This window comes from Rhinolophus ferrumequinum, chromosome 19 (genome assembly GCF_004115265.2).
Source record: "Rhinolophus ferrumequinum isolate MPI-CBG mRhiFer1 chromosome 19, mRhiFer1_v1.p, whole genome shotgun sequence".
In the NCBI taxonomy this organism is placed as follows: Eukaryota; Metazoa; Chordata; class Mammalia; order Chiroptera; family Rhinolophidae; genus Rhinolophus; species Rhinolophus ferrumequinum.
This window is the reverse complement of record NC_046302.1, coordinates 52,034,502-52,055,242: the sequence shown is the minus strand read 5'-3', so window position 1 is coordinate 52,055,242 and position 20,741 is coordinate 52,034,502. Positions and strand designations below refer to the sequence as shown.

The 20,741-nt window shown below is 36.3% G+C and overlaps 1 protein-coding gene across 4 annotated transcripts in view; it reads right to left on the bottom strand.

The window, feature by feature from the left end:
* CDH7 (cadherin 7) overlaps positions 1-20,741 on the bottom strand; it is a 127,844-nt gene that overhangs the window by 95,698 nt on the left and 11,405 nt on the right. For all 4 annotated transcript variants that reach the window (XM_033087710.1, XM_033087709.1, XM_033087712.1 and 1 more), the window contains exon 2: positions 19,502-19,908. In XM_033087710.1, coding sequence (XP_032943601.1) covers positions 19,502-19,711 — 210 coding nt within the window. In that variant the 5' untranslated portion in view covers positions 19,712-19,908. The remainder of the gene's footprint in view (positions 1-19,501; positions 19,909-20,741) is intronic.

Genomic DNA, 20,741 nt, shown 5'->3' with positions numbered 1-20,741 from the left:
TTTGTCTTGGTCAACACACATAAAAATATGAGTTTTGTGTCAGAATTAATGGGTTTTCAGTAATGGGCATGAAAGCAAGGCAATGATCTGACCCAGCGAGCTGTCAACCCTGACAGCTATTCTTGTACAACAGCATTGGGAATGAGAAGCCAATGCCTTCACAGACATCACGTTAGTCTCTTCAGTTAAACGTTTTCAGTAAACATGGATGGTTGGCTCTGCAGCGTGGGTTTCCTCTGATGATAAAGCAGCTTGTGTGTGGGTCCCTGCACTTACACAGGCCATTTTTCAGACCTAGGCAGTGGGAGGTGGCAGGCTTAGCAATGCAATCGCAACTTTGAAAAATGTCCAAAAGCAACATTTATATTTTTTTTCTTATGAAGCTTTAGAACCCACAAAACTCAACTTTCCTGGTTGTTGTTTTTTTCCAACACTAGGGATGTTCCTGAAATGTTATGTGTCATATCAAGACATGTAGCTGGAAAAGTACTTTGTCATCAATCTCCATTATATAGTCAGGTCCATTCACTGTTGAAACACAAACCTGAATATGTGTTAAATGCTACCATGAAAATGGCTTCCCTACCAGTTCATGGTTATAACCGTATTAATGGGCAGCTTTAACTCAGATTAACAACCACAATTTATTATATGCCAGGTAATATCTCTGGGCCTAGGGAACCACAGATTCTGTATACCAGTGGGGGAGAAACATGAAGTAGCAATAAACTTATAACACATTTAATTACTTATAACACATTTTAACGTGAATGTTCAGTACCTTATTCTAATATGTTACTTTAAAAATTCGGTTCTCTATTTATGATTGAAATTTTTTATTTCTTATATTACTTAAAAGTTTAATTTTGTAGTAATCTTTGTTTCGTTTCCTTGTGTAGGAAATAAGTCTCCTTCTAAATGAAAGCACTTAATCATACTCTTCATGCTTTCCTTTCTTAGACAATATCAAAATCAGGATAAAATTAATAAATATTCCCTCCATGAGGTACACAGTGAACTCTAGAAGTAATGCCACTGGAAAATGATATATATTAAGTTCCCCAAACACCATTAGATATTTTTTCATTGTCTTATAATTTGGTTGTTTTCCCAAGAATTTTTTATTTTTATTTTTTTCCTACATATTATGCAATATTTATGCACTGGGCAGAGCTGTGTTGGAATGCTAGTGAAGAATTTATTGTTAATGTATTTTCTACAAATAAGTATTCTGAGGTAGAGAATGTGGTTCTTAAATGACCAGCATTTGCCTCAATAATGATACAATGAATTTCATGCTATCACTATAACCAGACACATTTTTACTGAATTGTACTGAACACAGTATATAATCTTCTCTACCAGATTGTCAGCATATTTGAAGGAAATGATCCAGTTTTCATTCTGTCTCTGTAGAGAACTATATGTTATACATGTCCCTTTGGTCTGAGAATTACCCAACACAAATATGTATATATCAATAAGCACATGTGTCATATATATCATTTAAATTATATATATATATACACACACATATATATCTCACATATATCATTTAAATGATATATGTGACACATGTGCTTATTTTGTACATATCATGGTTTTCTAATAATTAGTTTCATTATAATTGTTAGATAGAATATATCGGACTCAGTAAAATCATAGTTTAAACATACTGTTTTGTAAGTGGATTGTTGCAGTAAATTAACCAAATTCCAGTTAACTGAAGATCAACGCAAAAGCCATTAATTGAATTATAGTTGCTGAAAAGGTCATAAAAGGACACAAGATCAATTTCCTCATCATCTGTGTATTTCTCCACCTGTCTATCTACTGAATACCTGGTTCCAGAGGGGACTTATGATGGCTTATAAGGACACTAAATAAGAGACAACATACATGAATAGCAAGGATGACATAAAAATAGCAAACGTGGCCACACAAAAGAATTTAGTGATGACGGAGTCAAAAGACGCTACCAAACGTTCTTGACATCTGTTGTTACTGGACAACAAACTAAGTTCTACACATTCTGGCAGGTCATGGACAATATCTCCACAGCAGACCCGGGGATGTGTTACCTAGGACTTATTTCCTTAAAACACGCTTGATCTGTAGTTTATTGCCATTACAGCAAGGAGCACTACACTACCTGGATTTATAGAGCTTTTCAGAATTTTCCACTATCGCTATTCGTGCTCTGCAATTATCTTGCTGTTAATTTATCTTCATCATTATTGATTCACTTTTCCCCTGATTTATTTATTTGTAGGAATCTGTTGCCTAAAAATTAAATGTTCAAATGTTCATGCATTGTGTTCCAAAATATCGCTCATGCTAAAGTAGACACAGCTAATCTTGCTCATTTCTGGATTCCATATTTGTGATTTTGCCTACTTGCTAACATTTATTTGTTGGTGGTCATTTATGGACTCAAGCAGAGCAGCATAAAATTTAAGTCTCCCAGTTTGCCTGTTCCCAACTAAGGTTGAACAGCGTAATGCTCTGCCTTCTTGTTTCAGCTCTCTTACTGTAAACAAGTGCTTTTTTTTTGCTCTCCATAGAATATTGTTCATTATTTAACTTGAAAGCATTCCAAGACCCAGATACACAGGTGAACTCAAGTCCACGGGATTTCATTTTGGAAATCTGAAACTCTTTGGCATGTCTGTAGGATAGAGGTATGACGTAGGGACAAGTGCTCATTTTGCAGTCTGTTTCGTGCCATGTTTTTTGTTTTTTTGTTTTGTTTTTGTATTTCGGTGCTTTTTGTTGGTGCTTTTGCATTTCAAATGGTCCCCAAATGTAGTGTTTAAGAGAATGCTGTACACTTTCCTAGGCACAAGACAACTGTGATGTGCCTTAGGAGGAAAAAAGTATGTGTTCGTTAAGCCTTCTTAAGGCATGAGTTACAACACCACTGGCTGTGAGTTCAATGTTAATAATCAACTATAAATATGTCCATATTAAACAAGGTGTCTTTAAACAGAAACACACATAAAACAAGGTCATATGTTGATCAGTTCACAGAAACGTTATGACAAGAGGCTCACAAAAACCAAACCCTGTATTTCCCACAGGAGCAATGGTTTGGTATTTGTTAATTCGGTGCTCGCAACGTCTTTCCAGAACATAATGATCATAAACACGAGACTCAATTGTGCATCCATAACCACCCTTCCAACAGAAAATTCTGCTCCACTCGAACACATTTGTCATCCTTGAATTCCATTTCTACCTGCAAGTACATATCAACCAATATGGTAGTGAGGAAGGCAAGGTCCTTTTTGCCCTATTTAAGATAGTATCTTACGCATCAGGCAGGTATCAAAATGTGGCAGAGGAAGGGTAGGGAAAAAGGGATAGAGAAGAGAGAGGAAAAGAAGTGAGAAAGGTAAAAATAAAAAGGATTTGAATTGTATATAGTCTTTCTGTTTTGTATTCCCTTCTTTCTGGTAATATCACCTTTTAAAATGTCTAAAAGGTTGACTTGTAGATGCAAAATTATTTTTTTCGCAAGTAGCTCTAAATGTGTACCAAGAAACTACATTTAAGAATAAAACATGCTTAGAGTAAAAAATAGTTATCATATGTACATTTGCATATATTTGCATGAAATTTATATGCATGGTCAGATTATAGTCATTCTATTTTAGAGAAAAATTTAAATGATGTTAACCTGATTTCTTATTTAAATCAATGTTTCTCTTTTCAATTATTTTTTATCATCTGCTAACTGTGGTTGACACAAAATTCAGTCCGTCTGAAAGGTATCACAAAACGAAAGCTTGAATAGGACCAATCAAAATAAAGGGCACGAAGCACCACAATCCAATCTGAGTATTCAGTGTCAATTCTCTGATAAAATGGCAATGGTACAACCATAAGGCAGCCTTAAATTCAAGGTTGGCAGATGTTCCTTTTGGAGTACTGAAAGAGGCTGTCAGTTCTCCCCATCCTATCACCATCTTGGGCAGTTACGTAATGTGTTTTACAGCTCTACTGACTTCCAAAAGTATTGGTGAGGACCGAATGTGCCTTAAGTGGAGACCATAGCTAGTGCAAATGAATTTGTGTCAGGGATTTGCAGAGTAAAATCCTCTTCTTGGCTTCTTTGCCAAAAGGCCAGGACTAGAAGCAAAACAGTTCAGGGTGCAGGGTCTAAGAATGAATTTGCTCTTAGACAAGTGCTAACTATCTCTATCCTTGCGTTTCCCTGACAGCAAGAACCTCCTGAAGGGTGAGGCACCTGGGGCACAAAACAGAAAGAGGTGCTCAGGCTCATTCGTGCAAATTTGGATGGGGGAAAAAAATGAAGGGTGACGTGCATCCCTAGGAATAAAAATGAACCAGTTTTCTCTGTGCAGGTTTTCCTATTTTGGTTTTGTAATGCAGCCTATCACGTTTACATAATTCTGTATTAGTTCAGGGTAATGTGCTTTTGAATCCACATGGCACAGTTTTTGAAAAAAATATGATGACAGTCACTTAGGTATACTTAGCATTTTCTTATAAATCGGCATAAAGTAAATACAAAAGGAAAGTCACTGACTCCCTGAAATATACAGATTAAAATCACCAACTGGCTGAAGACACCTTTCAATGAGATATGATCAACAATCAACGCTGAAAAAAATGAGTAAAGAATTCAGTCTCTCTCTGCAGATATTGTTACAAAACCAACAAAAGGGTCATTTGTAAGATTCTTATGTACACTTATTTTTACTATAAGAATATGCTCCACTTATGTACCATACTTTTATACACCTTTCTGCAAGCTGAGTAATAGTTATCCTTTGGTGGTGTATGGGAGCGGGGTATAAATTCTCATTAGTATTCTCACTTCTTTTATGGCAGGGGATAAAGGAGAAAGAAGATTACCCCAAGTTATGGTGTCAATGAGCAGAGAAGCATTTGTGAAGCCCAGATGTGTACTGTCTGCACTCAACTAAATACTTCCATTTGGATGAATAAAACACAGATTCATCCATTTGTGTGGACAAATTTGAAGAGTTTTTTCTTTTCACCTACAGGCTTCCCTCACTGCCGAGATCATATAACATGTTTTCCCGAAAATAAGACCTAGCTGGACCATCAGCTCTAATGCATCTTTTGGAGCAAAAATTAATATAAGACCCGGTCTTATATTATATAAGACACTACCAGTATATTATATTACATATGATATTATATATTATATTATACCCGGTATTATAATTATATTACACTACATTATATCATATTATACAAGACCCAGTCTTATGACATATTATATAAGACCCAGTATATTATATTATACCCGGTTTTATATTATATTATAGAAGACTGGGTCTTACATTAATTTTTGCTCCAAAAGATGCATTACAGCTGATGATCCGGCTCTTATTTTTGGGGGAAACACAGTAATAAGTCTCCTATGAGCTTTTGGGTGGATTTAGCATTCATTTTATTGAGAAACCTTGAACATTTTCATGCTCAAATGTATAGGCTTTTCCCTAAAATCCATGTAGCTTTTGTTTGGATATATTCAACTGACCTGATTATTTTTCTACATGAATACTTATTTACAGATTTATGTCTTCAGCTTTATGTAGAATTGTTATTCAGGAAATCCTTTGTCCTTTGTATCACATAGCCTTTTGATGGTTTATTTCAGAATCCTTATTTTATTTAATTTATAAAAGGAGGGGGTGAAATAACTTTGAGCTTTCCTTTTCCTTCTGTTTCTTCTTTAATTATATCTGCCTACCTGAACTGATTCCTTTGCAATAGCAATTACTAAAAGTTCAGCAATATTACCTAATATTAACTCTCTGTGGCCCTCCTTCTGCATATAAGGCTATCAGAATTGCAAAATATTTGCTTTCTTTTTATCTGTCCAATGACACAAAGGAAAAAAAAACTGTTAATACAAATATTCTAATTATACCAAGATGTTCAGTACCTTTTTTTCCCTCTAAATGTCAAAATTTCAGTACTCCAAAAATGTTCTGCAAGCAGTATTCATTCTCAACACATAAACTGGAGATGTTTAAATGTTACCATATTCTGGAACTGAATGACTAAATGAATTAGTCAAACTCGGTTTCTAAGTTCAGGACTTAATGGACTATAAGATGGGTAAACCCTTGCAGTAGGTTTGAGCCAAACTTCAGACTAAATGAAGTTCTGACCTAAGGCACAGTCGTAAGAGAAAGAAAGAAAGAAAGAAAATTAACTGAGAGATTAACAAGCAATCCCATTTATCTAGTTCTATTAAGCATCACTTTTCTTCAGTAGAATCCTAATGGCACAGGAATCTCATGCCCCCTGGGAAACTCTCAAAGACGTCATTAGCGTCCTAGATTTAGAATGTATTTGAGAATAAAACAATCATGTGTGCGTGTGTGTGCATGTGTGTGTGTGTGCCCTGCCCTTTCTTCAAATACATGGTTTGAAAAGCTGTCCTACGTAATTTTAAATCTGACTATATAGATTCTAAATATATAAAATATAAAACAGCAGTCAAATCCTGGAAGAGTTTTTATGGTATACATCAAAGTATCACACATCAATAATTACCAAGAGAGATTATCCAAATATTACTCATCAATAATTAACCAAAGAAGAAGGGTACAGGTTTTGTGACCTCTGTTCCTACCTTAATATTCTTAAAGATAACTAATAACTGCTCCTCCCATTAAAAATAACTTTTATTTAAGGTTGACTACTTTATATATTTCAAAGCACTTTAACAGATATTATCCGTCAGAGGTTCTGACTCGAACTTTGCACGTCGTAGGGCGATCTGGCATGGCCATCCCTTTGTGATAGATGAGAGAACAAGAAACAGTAATTTAAAGCACTTGTCTGTGGACACGCGGTGTGCCAGTGTGATGAATCTTGCTTGGGTTTATCCTTGTTTTCTCCGTAGACTCTGTGTTGTTTTAAAAATATGCTTTGAAAAGAAAATACCTGACTCAGATCAATTATAGAAAGCAGTGATTGAAGGCAGCAGACAGGCATCACTATTATTAACAATAACAGCCAAGCCTTAACGAACGCTCTCTCTCCATCAAACGTGAAGTACTTCACATATATTATCTTATTTAGTTCTAAGGACTTTATCACATAAAAGCTATTTTTAAAACCCATTTTACAGAGATTAAGCGGGTAGAAGCTGAGTAATTTCCAAGCAAATGGTGGCTCTGAGATTCACACCGAGATCTCTCTGATTTGTGAACCTGAGTTACAGGATTTAACAACTAGTTCACCTTTCTCTAAATGTACTGGAATAAGCTACCGATTCATTACCGCATGTATTAGGTAACATATCCAAAGATGACCGTGTAACATACAGATTGCCGTATCAGTTCCAATCCCTTAAGAGAAAACAAAACAAAAAGCTTTCATTTTACTTTCCTTAAGCCCTTATTTGTGGGATCTAATCCCCATTTCTATTATCCTCTACATGTTTCCTCTCAGGAAACCAACTGAAATATCCCTGCTATCACTTGCATTGAACATTCCAGACAGCTCCAAAATAGCCTAAGCCTTTCCCTCCACCTCTTGTATCTTTATTTCCTACCACTGGGTTTATTATAGATTTTAAAATTAGGCCAGGGTCCTCACAGGGATTCTAGGAATGCTAAAGTCTGTGATCCCGGTCATCAGGTTGCGCTAACTATCATTCAAATCCAGGCCTCTCTGCCGCTCGGATCCCACCTCTTTCCAAAGGACTAAACTGTATCCAAGAAATGGGTGAGGAAATGGTAGGAGCTTTAGGTAATACCAATGACAGCCCCAAGGAAATCGTGCCCACTTAGATGCATCAGACCAGTAACGTGGAAAATGTAGCATCCTGGCCCCACAACGGTACGCTACATCAGCAATGCAATGGGCTGTCTCTCTTTCTGGAGCAGAGAGCCTATGATTTATGAAAAAGGCTGTTTTAACTTGTAAAACCAAAGGAGAGTACTGAGAGACCTGGAGGGAAGGGTCAGAGAAAGAAAACAGTGGCCTGTGCAGGAAGTTTTCAGAGTTTGCTATGGAAGAAGATATTTTAATCTCCTCATTTAATGTTTTTTTTCCCCCCTGGGGAAAACAATGTTTGGAGAGATCACTTTTGATTTTCCTAGTTAATATTCAATTTTATTATAGCTTCCTTTCAGCATATACACTAGTTATTTTATGATCATATAGATTGAATCTCAAGCCCTAATTTTTTCTTACATTCTTTTCCTCAAGACATATTCATGCTAACCACAATAGGTAATGCAATCATGGTTTGTGTTAATGACAGAATTCATAGCAAGAGAAATGAAAATCTTGATTTTTCTTGTTTGTGAATTGACTGCATCAGTTATAAACTATTAAAGTTTAATCCCTATAGTTACATTTCAGGACATTGAAAAACAAGTGCAGCCTAATCTGTGGACAGTTCTGGACATGACGAATAAAATGCTTGTGATGCAGTTACTTAATCTTCTCAAGCATTTATTTTAAATGGAGCAGGGAGTGCAAAATAGAGGCCTTCAAATATTTTAACAGCTAAAAATAATTCAAGTTCCTCAGGTTCAGAGTTGTCCTAAAACCCACTATCTTCTCACAACAACACTCACAGTCCCACAGGATTTTGTCAGCTTTCCATGCATTCGATAACCACTCATGGAGGACATCCAGGCACTAAGCATGGATGGCACACCATTCCTTTCTTCACAAAGCTCACTCACTTTTGGTAATGCGCTCTCTCCATTTTACACTTTGATTCTTTCATATTTACTCTTTCTTTTTACACTTACAACAGCCTTGCGAGGTTATTACTGTTGTTCCTATTTTATAAGAAAATGAAAGAAAATAAGTTCCTTGCTCGAAGTCACACCATTGATGAGTGCCAGAGCCAGTACGCAAGCCCAGCTCCTGTGACTCTAAAATGTGAGCTTCCAACACAAGTCCAACTCTAAGAAGTAGAGCCCAGGTTGCCAGATCACTACCCAGGGTACTGTGCAAAGAATCCCTGAATTCAGAGAGACTGGAGGAAATGAGCTTTAAAGCCCCAAGCAGCTGTAATATTTAAAAAGTAATGTGTGACTTCTCTTTCTCATGCAAATATTTGTATTAATATTTAGATTTCAATATAAGGGCACGATTTGAAAAAAACATTATATGTGACAATGTGTATCTCACAACCAAAATTACATTTTTTGCTGAATTCCAAGAGAGGTCATTGCTTGGAAAACTAGTATGAACTATCGTATGACTGCTGAAGCCTCTGAAAGAGCTTAAATTCCTTCTTCTTTAAGCTTCTACTTCTCCCACCCATCCCTTAGCTCTAAGTAGAAAGTTAAAAATGAAATACCGTGCAAAACTAGATTTTATCAGTGTGCCTGGCGTTTACAGAGAAATCAAATTTAAACATAAATGAGAAGTTACAGATAGTGTGAAGAGAGAGGCACTCAGAAAACAATATATTACATATTACCAGATATTAATCATTTCAATATTAGTACCCTATAACTTTTGTAATGAATTCCATTGTGAAATCCTAATTGGATCTTAAGAATGCACTTTCTCCTCTGACCTTAACCCTGAATTCTCATTCATTTGTGTATATTTTCCATCATCAATTGTACTCACATCTTCCAGGAATGATCTAATCAATGGGAAAGCAGTCTTGTTTCAGATCACACCACAACTACTCTCCCAAATCACTGTTCATTTTGGAAGACAGCTGTTGTTCCACAGGTAAAAACCTACGTGCTGGTGTTATAATGACTGACCGAAAAGATAGCATTCTTTAAGATAAAGCTTATATTTTTAATTTCAACATCAAGTTTTATACTATCCCATCATTCAATACTAATCTTTATATAAAGAACTTTTCCAAGGTTGTGTATCTGCTCTACAATTTAAGTTACTTTTCTTTTAGACATGGCTCACTTTAGTCTTTCTTCATACACTCCATGTATGATTTCAATATTAGAAATAAGCTCTCGCTATGTGTTATGGCCATGTGATAATCCTGATCTATTCCATTAGTCACCAACCATGTTTTGCTATTCATGGAGTCACTTTTCTTAGAATTAAACTGTATCACAGTGATGACAGCTTACCAGTACCTATTTCTCCTAAATAAGCAAAATCAGTTAGCCTCCTCAATTCAGCTCTGTTATAATTCAGTTGAGAAAATTATATAAACGGTGTGAGGGTTAGAGTAAATGTGAGACAGAGCTGAGTTTCTTCAATCTGTTAGGGAAAAGAAAATACTGACTTTCATTTCTTCCTCATTTCAAAGAACCGAGTGGAGAATGTATAATCTTTTACACTCTACGCAGACTCTGCTCCATTGCGAACCCTTAAATGACTCACAAGTCAGAAAAATCTAATTTAAGCATGGGTTGACTAATTTCACTAGTGATCATCACAAATCTCTTAAACTCACATCTGTTGAGCATTATGTATGTGTTGTCCAAATCTTGATTGTGTGTTTTCAGTTAAATACCTTAAAACATGTCGGCATTTTAACTGAGAAGTAAACATTCTAAGGGAAGCATTCTTATCAGATAATTGTGCACTGTTTACACACACAACTTGCTGGAATGAAGTTAATCATGTTGCTTCTTGTAATTACCATTCCTGTAACACAGCCCCTTCTTGAGAAATTGCTCCTCTGCATTTATCTCACAGAAGACAAGATTCTAACTTAACTAGAAATGTAGATGGCCTCACCGTACCGTCTTGCTTCCCCTCCCCCCCCCCCGTATATTTTGGGCTCTCTCTCCTGTGGGTGGGGTGGACAGAGGCTACTTCCCAGGTTCTTGGTCTGAAAACACCTAATGCAGGTTGAGTCCAACGTGAGTATTTTGCTGGCAATTTCCTTTGCTCTGGCTATTATTTACGGAATGTATTCAGACCTTCTTCCCTTTGACTGAAATGTTAAGCTATGAGATGCAAAAGGAAGCTGAGCTGACTTTTGAGCCTATCTCAACCCACGCCCACCTCCATGGGTCCACACCAGTTCACTGGAATACGGCACTGCAGTGTGGATCCAACTAGTTACAAATGGCTCTTTATTTTTTTAACACCTCTTATGAGGTGGGTTAATGGTCTTCACACTTATTTGAAAGTGTATTTGCACCAGTTAAAACTCCTTGAATGTATTGTACATTTCATATACCAAAAACTAGAATGCTTTTATTAAAGGCTGAGATGTTTTAAAAATTGAGCAGAAGTCCTAAATATTTTCTTTCCAGACTGTCAATAGTTTGTTCTTTTTGAACACCCTATCCTAGAAATTTCTCTTCTAAGATTCACTTCTAATATTTCTCTGTCCTGGCTAAATACCATTTTAACCTCCCCATTATTACCATTGCTTATTATTCTAACTATTCAGTTTCAAGATTTGTTAAATTTTAGGAAGTAACATGTAATGATTTGAGAGCCCTAGTAAGTGTATCTCTTTTTCTTGAACACATGCCGTTTTAAAGGTAACGATTTCAAAAACATATATTAAAAGGGCTTGACAATAACTCAAGTAAACCTGATTCTTTGCAAGCAAACAAAATATTTTCATAGTCATAAAACATCTTAAATAATTTTCAGAAATTTACTTTTCAGAATTGATATGAACATCCAAATTTGCTTTCAAATTCTTTTAAATTATAGCTCTCATGATTGTTCTCTATTTGTTATACTTTCAAATGTATCTCTAACCTCATCTCTAGTATTATATAAGAATACCTCCTTTCTAACTCACAAGGTGCTTCTAAAGATGCAGTCAGTATTGACCATGAAACAGAAATGTTATAGATCTAAAAAATATTATTAAGAGGAATCTTTTCAAACATCAAAAATAATTCTATTCATTGTTTAGATTCCAACTCTCATGAATATATTAAAACATAACACATTGGATTGTATTTTCTTGAGCCCCTTCTATACCATAGCTGACTGTATCTATTATTTTCCCAAACCATGTTTTATTTATAATTGCGAGTGTTAAATTGCAAGTGGCACACCTTACAGTGTAAAACAGTTCTTTATATTTTGTACGCAATGGGGGAGAAAGCTCTGGTTTTAACTCCAGATCGGTAGACAGCTTCTTGGAATCTTGGACTATAGAGAATATTATTGCATGGTTAAGGAAAACAAAAATGATTTCCCTGATAAATCCTAAATTGATGTGATTTTTGAGAAACAAGATCAAGTACTACATAAATTTATAGACGGGACCTGATAGTAGTATAGATTTCAATTTGACGCACATTTCAGATGAAGCCACTCGTCATCCTAAAAATGGACAATGGCCCTTAATGAATCATCCAATGCATCCCCCTTGAACCAGCGGTAGTATTTACTCCAACCCATTATGACAGCTTAGATAATTTTATACCTCTTCCAAGATTTTAAAACTTCCAGATATGTGTTTTTGTGTTGGTTTGGTTTGGTTGGTTGGTTTGTTTTTGTGGCAGAATCTGGCAGACACCCCTTAACCAATTAATCAAAGTCAACATCACCAGGAATGAGTCACATCAATGTCCTGTACCTCCTGACAAGGTGTCCAAGCTACAGTGACCTGAAATGGATAGTTAAGAGAAAACCAGAAACTAACTCTGATTGTGAGTTGTGTCACCAACTTACTGGTCAACAATGACAATCTGAAACTGCCTGACAGAAAAAGAAGGGGACAAGACAAAGTCAAGATATAATTCCAGGTTGCCTCCTACCAGGAAAAAAAGAAACAAAAAGACATTTTGTTGTAACAATTGGACAAATTTGAGTATGATCTGTTGATAGGTAATCAGTATTATACCAATGTTAATTTTCTGGTTTTAATAATAGGTGTAGTCATGTAAGATTAACATATGGTGAAGCTGGATTCTGAAATAATACTTAGCAACTTATTGGTAAGTCTGCAATCATTTTCAAAATAAAATGTTTTAAAATTTTACCTATTTGATCTCCATCTTACCGATAAGAGGATAGAAAACACCGAGAAGCTTGCAAGTATAACCTAGGGTTCATATTTACTGATCTTTCTACTACATAAAGCTTTCCCCAATATACTCTTAGAAGACTTTGTCCTACTTTCTAAAAGGATATTTTTTTTTGCCTTGATGTGGAAATTGTATAAAAGGACAGAGGAGTGCCACGTTATCTCATGCAAGTGTTTGTCCACAGATCCATGAATGAATTCCTCTTTCCCACCCCACAGCTGTAGATTAGCTGTACAATTCACCACTTTCCCTTGTTATCTGGTTACCTACACAGCTTATCAACCAGACTGTGAATTTCAAGAAGAGTTTACTTTTATAAACTCGCCTATCTAGCACAACACCTATCACAGAGTAGGTATTTAAAAGCATTTGAAGAACAAAGGACATACCGTGTTTCCCGGAAAATAAGACTTAGCTGAACCATCAGCTCTAATGTGTCTTTTGGAGCAAAAATTAATATAAAACCCAGTATTTATTATATTACATTATATTATATTATATTACATTATATTATATAAGACCCGGCCTTATATTATAGTAAACTAAGACCGGGTCTTATATTAAGAAGAGAACATGAAAGGACAGGCTGAATAGCATGCCAGAGAGAACTTCTGGGGTACATTGTTGAGCATATTTACATAAAACACTGTTTCTCTCCTGTGATCATAATCACTTTAGCATATAATCAGTATAAATCATGTAAAAACCAGGCAGATTAGGATGAAATTTCTCCCAGTATTGTAGTTATCTATATACACTGGAATCAACAAAGGTTCAGTGACTGTCCTGTTTATCTAATCCTGTCACTTATCTTGGTGAATTACAGATACTGCTGTGGATCCTGTGACTCCGTACCAGGGAGCACTGCACTGAGAGCTTTTCAAACAATTATAGTTCACTTACTATACAAGGTCCAATATCATCATTTTAGCTTATCTCTTGTCTTGCACTTAAAAACGACAAAGGAACAAGACAAACAAATGAAAAAACAAAATCTCATAGATACAGACAATAGTTTAGTGATTACCAGAGGATAAGAGGGGGAGGACGGTGGTAGAAAAGGGTAAAAAGGATCAAATATATGGTGATGGAAGGAGAATTGACTCTGGGTGGTGATCACACAAAGTGATATATAGAGAATGTATTACAGAATCGTATACCTGAAACCTATGTAACTTTACTAACCATTGTCACCCCAATAAACTTAATAATAATAACAAATGAATACAACATAAATACAATGTAAAACACAACTAGTGTACTTTTTAAAAGAAAAATATTTGCATTTTACATCACCAAATGGTTGCAAGCGTGTATTAAACACACACAAAAAAAAGCAGTAAAGAAGACAGCATTTTTAAATGATTTTGATCAATACAGACAATCGGAAAAATTAGAGCCACTCTAGACTATCTAGTTTGACTACAATTAGGTTTATAACTGTAGGCCCCTTCTCCTTCCACTCTTAGCTATGTAGTTTCATCTGACAAACCTTTGGTGATCATAACCTTCTTTCTAACCTAAGATAACTTGGAAGACAAAATGAACAATATTAAACTGAACTAATGGCAGGTTTCTGCATTTTAGTGGCAAAATCAGACATAGTTTATTTCACTGTGGTTGAAAAGAAATAAAACAAAAACTTTGAAGTGTTGATTTTATGTGGAGAAAGTGCATTTAATACTTTATAGCTACACTGGAGTATTACAAGGGCTCAGAATAACTGCCAAAAAGCATTTCTAAGAATCTGAACATATCCACGTCCCATGGAGCTGATCCAGGTCCAAATTCCCTCTGAAGTCATCAGGAGTTCTCCATTCCTACCAGCAAAGTAACAAGAGAAGGACAAAGTCTTCACAAATCACTCTGGTTCTAAAGATGCTATGAAAAGAGGGTTTCTGCACATGCATAGGAAAAACAAACTCTGTTTGCTGTCTTCTAAGATCGAGGCCAATTTTCGGTAATCCCCATAATAAGAGGACACTTTTGTAGCTGTTTCCCCTCCATAATCTATAAAACATAAATTTTGCCATGATGAATATGTGCTTCCCTAAGTAATACATATTTGGGATTCATTATTTTCTTTTTGTGTATCTCATATACATTTGCCCAGTAAAGGAACCTAATTCCTAACTCAATTTTTTTTTTTTTTAAACACACCTTTCAAGATGAGACTTTCTTTTTCTGGAACACTGAACCTAGCTTTACTGATCAGGAGACAGAGAATCTCATAGTGAGCGACGCAGCGGAGCTGTAATTAAATGCATGGAAGAGGCTCGCCGACACTTTCGAGCAAGCTGAAATTTAGAGCAGAGTGAATCTCACACTGCATGCCTATGTATTTGATTTTGACCAGGGTGATAGCAATAAATTCTGCCTGAATGAGTGGGGAAGAAAGGGGAGAAGCAGAAAAGGCCAGAGTGATGTTAACGGCTGAAGAAGCAGACTGTGGAAGAGGCACGGAGCACACATTTCAGGGAAAGTCATGGTCTGGAGCGCGGCATTTGGCTGGCAGCCCATGATGGTGAGGCGAGATGGAACACACTTAACACCCGGAACAGAGGCTGGCTGGTTTTGTAGACAAAAATTTTTGTCAGGTTGTTGGGAGACGTTAAGTGAGAAACGTCAAGGTGAGGAAAAGACTGGACTAGGAAAATGATACAATGGTGGCTGTAAACTGTCAGTTCCTTCATTCTGCAGACAGCCGGTTCAGGCTGACATAGTCACGGGGAGACAAGGAAGGCCTCTCCAGCTCATCCTCCCTATAAAAGGACAAGACAACAGGCCTGACAGTGATTAAGAAACACTCCTAAGGAGAGGCACACAGTCATTCTTTAACACAGAACTCCATGCAGCACGGTGACTATACAGTTAGTCACACTGTATGGCATGCTTCCAAGTGGCTAAGCGAGTGGTTCTCACTACGAGAAAAATTGTTTTTTATAACTATGTGTGGTGATGACTGTTAACTAGACTTATCGTGGTGATCATTTTGCAATATATACAGATACTGAATCATTACATTATATATCGAAAACTAATGTTAGATGTCAACCATACCTCAGTTAAAAAACTCCATCAGAGTAAGATCTAATGACTCTTTCCTTAAGCCTTTAGAGTCAGCAGCTTAGCAACTCACAGCACAAGAGAAGGTGGGATCCTAATGATAGAGGTCAGATTCGAGCACAGCCCAGGAACTCCGTGCCCTGGATGTCTCTTGGTGAGGGTTCTAGAATCACTCCTGGCTCCCTTCAAAGACTGTCCTACATTGGTCTTGGGTTACCATGTTAAACAAACCCAGTGAATTGGCTAAATAAAGTCACAAATCATCTTGTGACTTCATTATCTTCAGTGTTTTGAGGACCAAATTTTATTTGCTGTACAGTCATTTAAGCTATCTTGTTGCCCACCAGCCATGACCATGATCTCCAAATTCAAAGGTCTAAAACAATTTACAGACATGATTTCTCTGATATTTGACAGCCCTGTGTTTAAGGATTGAATCATTCACCCACAAACTGTATTTTGCCACAGTCTAATCATAAACAAATATAAAGACATGATGTATTTCTAAGCACATAAAGCACAGACCATTCCTCTAATTAATTGTCATAAGTTTAAATACTACTTAGTTCATACACTAATGCCTGCTTTCATCTGAAGGATCACAAATACAACATTTGAGACAAAATACAATAGAGTATCCATAACTCAGTTCATTTATAATATGTAGTGAAGTACACACATATCTTAATGTCCAGATTAATTGAATGCATGTTCCAAATATTCTGACCTCATTTACTCCCAGCAGGAGAGTTGAGTTGTAGAAAGCATCGTTCCCATTTTACAGACGAGGAAGCAACTTGCCCAAAGTTATACAACTCGTAGGAAGTGGTTGCAATAAAACTGAAGTCAATCTGACACACACTGTACTTATCCATTATGTGATCAAATTAAGCCATCAAGTTCATCAAAGTCATCATCTGTATGTTCCAAATTACCTAAGTAGCCAGATTTTGTCAGAAAGACTAAAAGTGTGGCCATCTAACTAGTGTAGGTTAAGTATATCTGTGAGAAGTTCCGATGAGCTTCCCTCTTTCTTCCCATGATCACCTGCCTGGCCATCCTTTCACATCTTCATCTCTAATTTTTCATCCCTCTCTTATAAAAACTCCTGGTCATAGTTACTACCTCCCTCGACTTTGCAAAACTGGAAATATATCCATGCCACCTACCCACGCGAATGTACCAAGGTCAGATTTGTTCTCGTACCTCTGTTTATTCAGCCCACAACCTTGACAGACTCATTGTGATACCTCATGCGGACAATCCCAAGTGCTCCGGTTCTCTACCACCTTTCCCCGAGCAAATCCATATCGCTCCCGTAAGGCCGTTCATTTGTCTCTCTTGTCTATAAATTCTCTCTCCGTCTCAAGTTATTTTACTGCCTTTGTTCTGTATGTTAGTCATTTAAGATTGTTTGTTTTTTTTTTAACCCTCTTCCATCCTAAACATTCTGCCGTGAGCATCTGTACTGAATTCCAAGTATACATCATGCTAGACATAAACACAAACTCGTTTCCTGTCATATAAAATCTGCCACGTGATTGCTCCCGATTAAATAAAAGGTAAGCACAAAACACTTCTTGTTACCTAATCAGGACCCACACAATCTCTGTTAGAAAAAGAACAGCATTGCCCACTGGCTTCATACGCTTTTGGAATTGAAGGAACCTTAGGGACATGCATTTTCATAACTTTAAATTGACTCATCGGGATTAGTTGCATATAAACATTCTGAATTATGTGAAGACTGTTAAATTTAAAAAAAAAAAAAGAGTATTTTCAAATGTTTTAAATTACATTTATCGCAAAATGTCAACTTCACTCCGGGAACTCCATTTAAAACCAAATTAATGTGAATATTTTAGTTGTCTTTAGAAAATTTTACATTCTCACAAAAGCGTGATTTTACCTAATAACTCCTGACTCTTTCTGAATTAGTTCAACATCATAGATCTGTGCATTTAAAAGAAGTTTGATGAATTTGTTAAATGTTCACTAAAAAATGAATACAATTAAGATCTAGATTCTTAGTCACTAACATTGCATAACGGTTACTGCTCTTACTTTGTTTAAAAGAAAATGAGAAATTTCGTACATGAACAGTATATATGACAGTACTATTTATAAAAGTAGAATGGCTATGAAAAATTTATATGGAAACACTTATGTACTTACATATCTTTTCTTAGTGCAGAAAAAGGTTGACTCTGGACTAAAAAATAATCCTAAGCCACATTCCTAGAAACCATGAATTTATTCACATCCTTTTGTTTGCAATAAATGTCTGTCAGTGTTAGTAAATTATACAGGCATTAAATTAAAATAATAAACATTACCTTGATATGCAGGCACCCATCAACAAAAATTGATTTTTTTCACCCTTAAGGTTGTTCAAATGTAAACATAACCCATCCAATAAATAGCAAAGATTCTTCCTTGATCATTTCAAAGTTGAAAATTCACTCATGGATAAATTCAACAGTTTTATCAGGAATAGACACATAAAACTGACAAAGTAAAAAAGTAAAAATGCAGATGTATCGATTTCTTCCCAATGCACTCTATTTACAAAACATTCGCCAGTGCTCATCACCAAACTGAGAAATTCAGGAAATCTTCACAAATATGAAAATTTCAAACCTATAGTAGACGAGGGACTGGAGCCATGATATGAGATATTAGGGGGAGAACCACATTATCCTGATGTGCCCTTCAGTTCAGAAGGTGCTCACATGAAAAATCCTGCCCAAATGTTCAAACAGAAAGAAGCTTTGAAAAACAAAAAGGCTCAATTTGGCTATCATTTGGCCACCAAACAACTGTGCACACAGTGCTCACCAGTGGTATGATATCACTTCTAACCGACTTCTGTTTACATTCATTTGTAACCAAAAAGAAATTTTTAAAAAGCAAATTAAAAAAAAAAAAAAAAAAAACATCAAAATGCAAACACTGCTGGGAAAAGTAGGTTTGAATTGCTCATAATTTAGAGGCAATAGGCTCAATAACTTCATTTTGCAGTTTTTCAACTGCAACAATCAGGAAAGGATAGGTAAGCATAAAATTAGCATGGACACCATTTACATAGTACCCCCCAAAAGAAACTAAAAAGTCTCCTGACTATAAGAATCCACTACTCTTAATGGATTAGTGAATATTCCTGCTCTAATTTTGGAAATGATAGTTTTCCTGGCATGCCACAATCATGATAAACTAGTCATCTGTAGCACCGTCATCTATTTCTAGGAATAAAGCATCACTCCTTAAGTGATGCTTCAGTTTTATGGACAATACTTGTATTATAATTTCAGAGTGGCTAACCAATGCCAAAAACTTCAAAAACTATTTATAGGAGTGAGAGTTTCACGTGTTCCACCCCCAAGCAAAAACTTGCAGTTCTCCATCCAACCACAGACATTCACAATACTCGTTTGTGACCTTGGAAAGGCGAAATGCCCTACCTTTCCTACATAGAGGGGGTCTGAGCCCATGTACTCCTCCAGCACAAAGAACTGGTTCCACACCCAGCTGCGCTTGGTCCGGGACCTCCCCGATTGGAAATAGGGTTTGGATCTTGACCTTGAGAGTTCTGCTTGACTCATCCCAGAAAAACACAGGAAAAGAGCGATTAGCTGCAGAAAATGGCAGAACTCCACTTTGCCCAACTTCATCTTTTTTTTTTTTTTTCTTTTTCCTCTGCAAGAAAAAAACCTTGACAACAGAAGAGGCACAGTTCCAGTTGGCTTAGCAGCTCTTGCCTCCGGCAGGGTGTCAGCTGGGAGTCCAGAGATAATAATTTGTAGAGTATTCGATTGGAAGAGGTCACCACTGCTGAACAGCGTTCGCCAAAGAATGGTGTAAGAAGTTCCTATCAGAACAAAGAGAAGAACAAGTGTCAGAAACCAAAACACATAACTTTTAACTTTCATTTGCTAACTTCAGATTTATTTTCCCAAGATACTGTTATTTGTACAATTATTAAAACAAAAATGGTAACTTAGATAGAAATGTGCAATAACCATTGCCATATATGGAAGTTGCATAAATACTGCTGATGGAGAATTACTCTCATTCCATAACAGAATCTTAAAATTCTGTGTTTCTTCTAGGGCATTCTATTTGAGCATATGGTTTATTGAACACAAATGGAGCAACAACAGTTAAAAATTATTTCAATGCTTGCTTTTATTTATATTTATTTTATTGTTTATATTAGTCAGTTTCACTCCTTGGTATTAGAACATGAAAGCAAAGGAGCTCAAAACAGTGATTTAACCACAAAAAAAAAAAAAAAAAGAAGAAGAAGGTCATAACACTGGTTTAAATCTCTTCTGTGAAACTGTAAAGAGAAAGAAGTATGAGGTGCTTCAACACCGGTGGATTGAGTCTGAGTCACAGAACACCAGCTGTTTTGATGTGTTCTGATTCGATTGTGATCAGATGAAAAGCTCAGGCATTTCCATTTTCCATCCTTCACACATATTGTCATGGACGCTGTGTAGCGAGTTGGGTTATGCGATTATACTGTAGTTATTTTCAAGTCCATAGATGTTTTCCGAACACCTCCTGGCACGTGTATGCATAGTGGGGCCTTCCCAGCAAATATTTATGGAATTGGATCATTCTGGCCATCAGAGGGTGAGGAAACTCAACTGTATGTGTGAGCCCCGTTCTCCGTTGGCGTGCGCCCAGGTGGTGCTT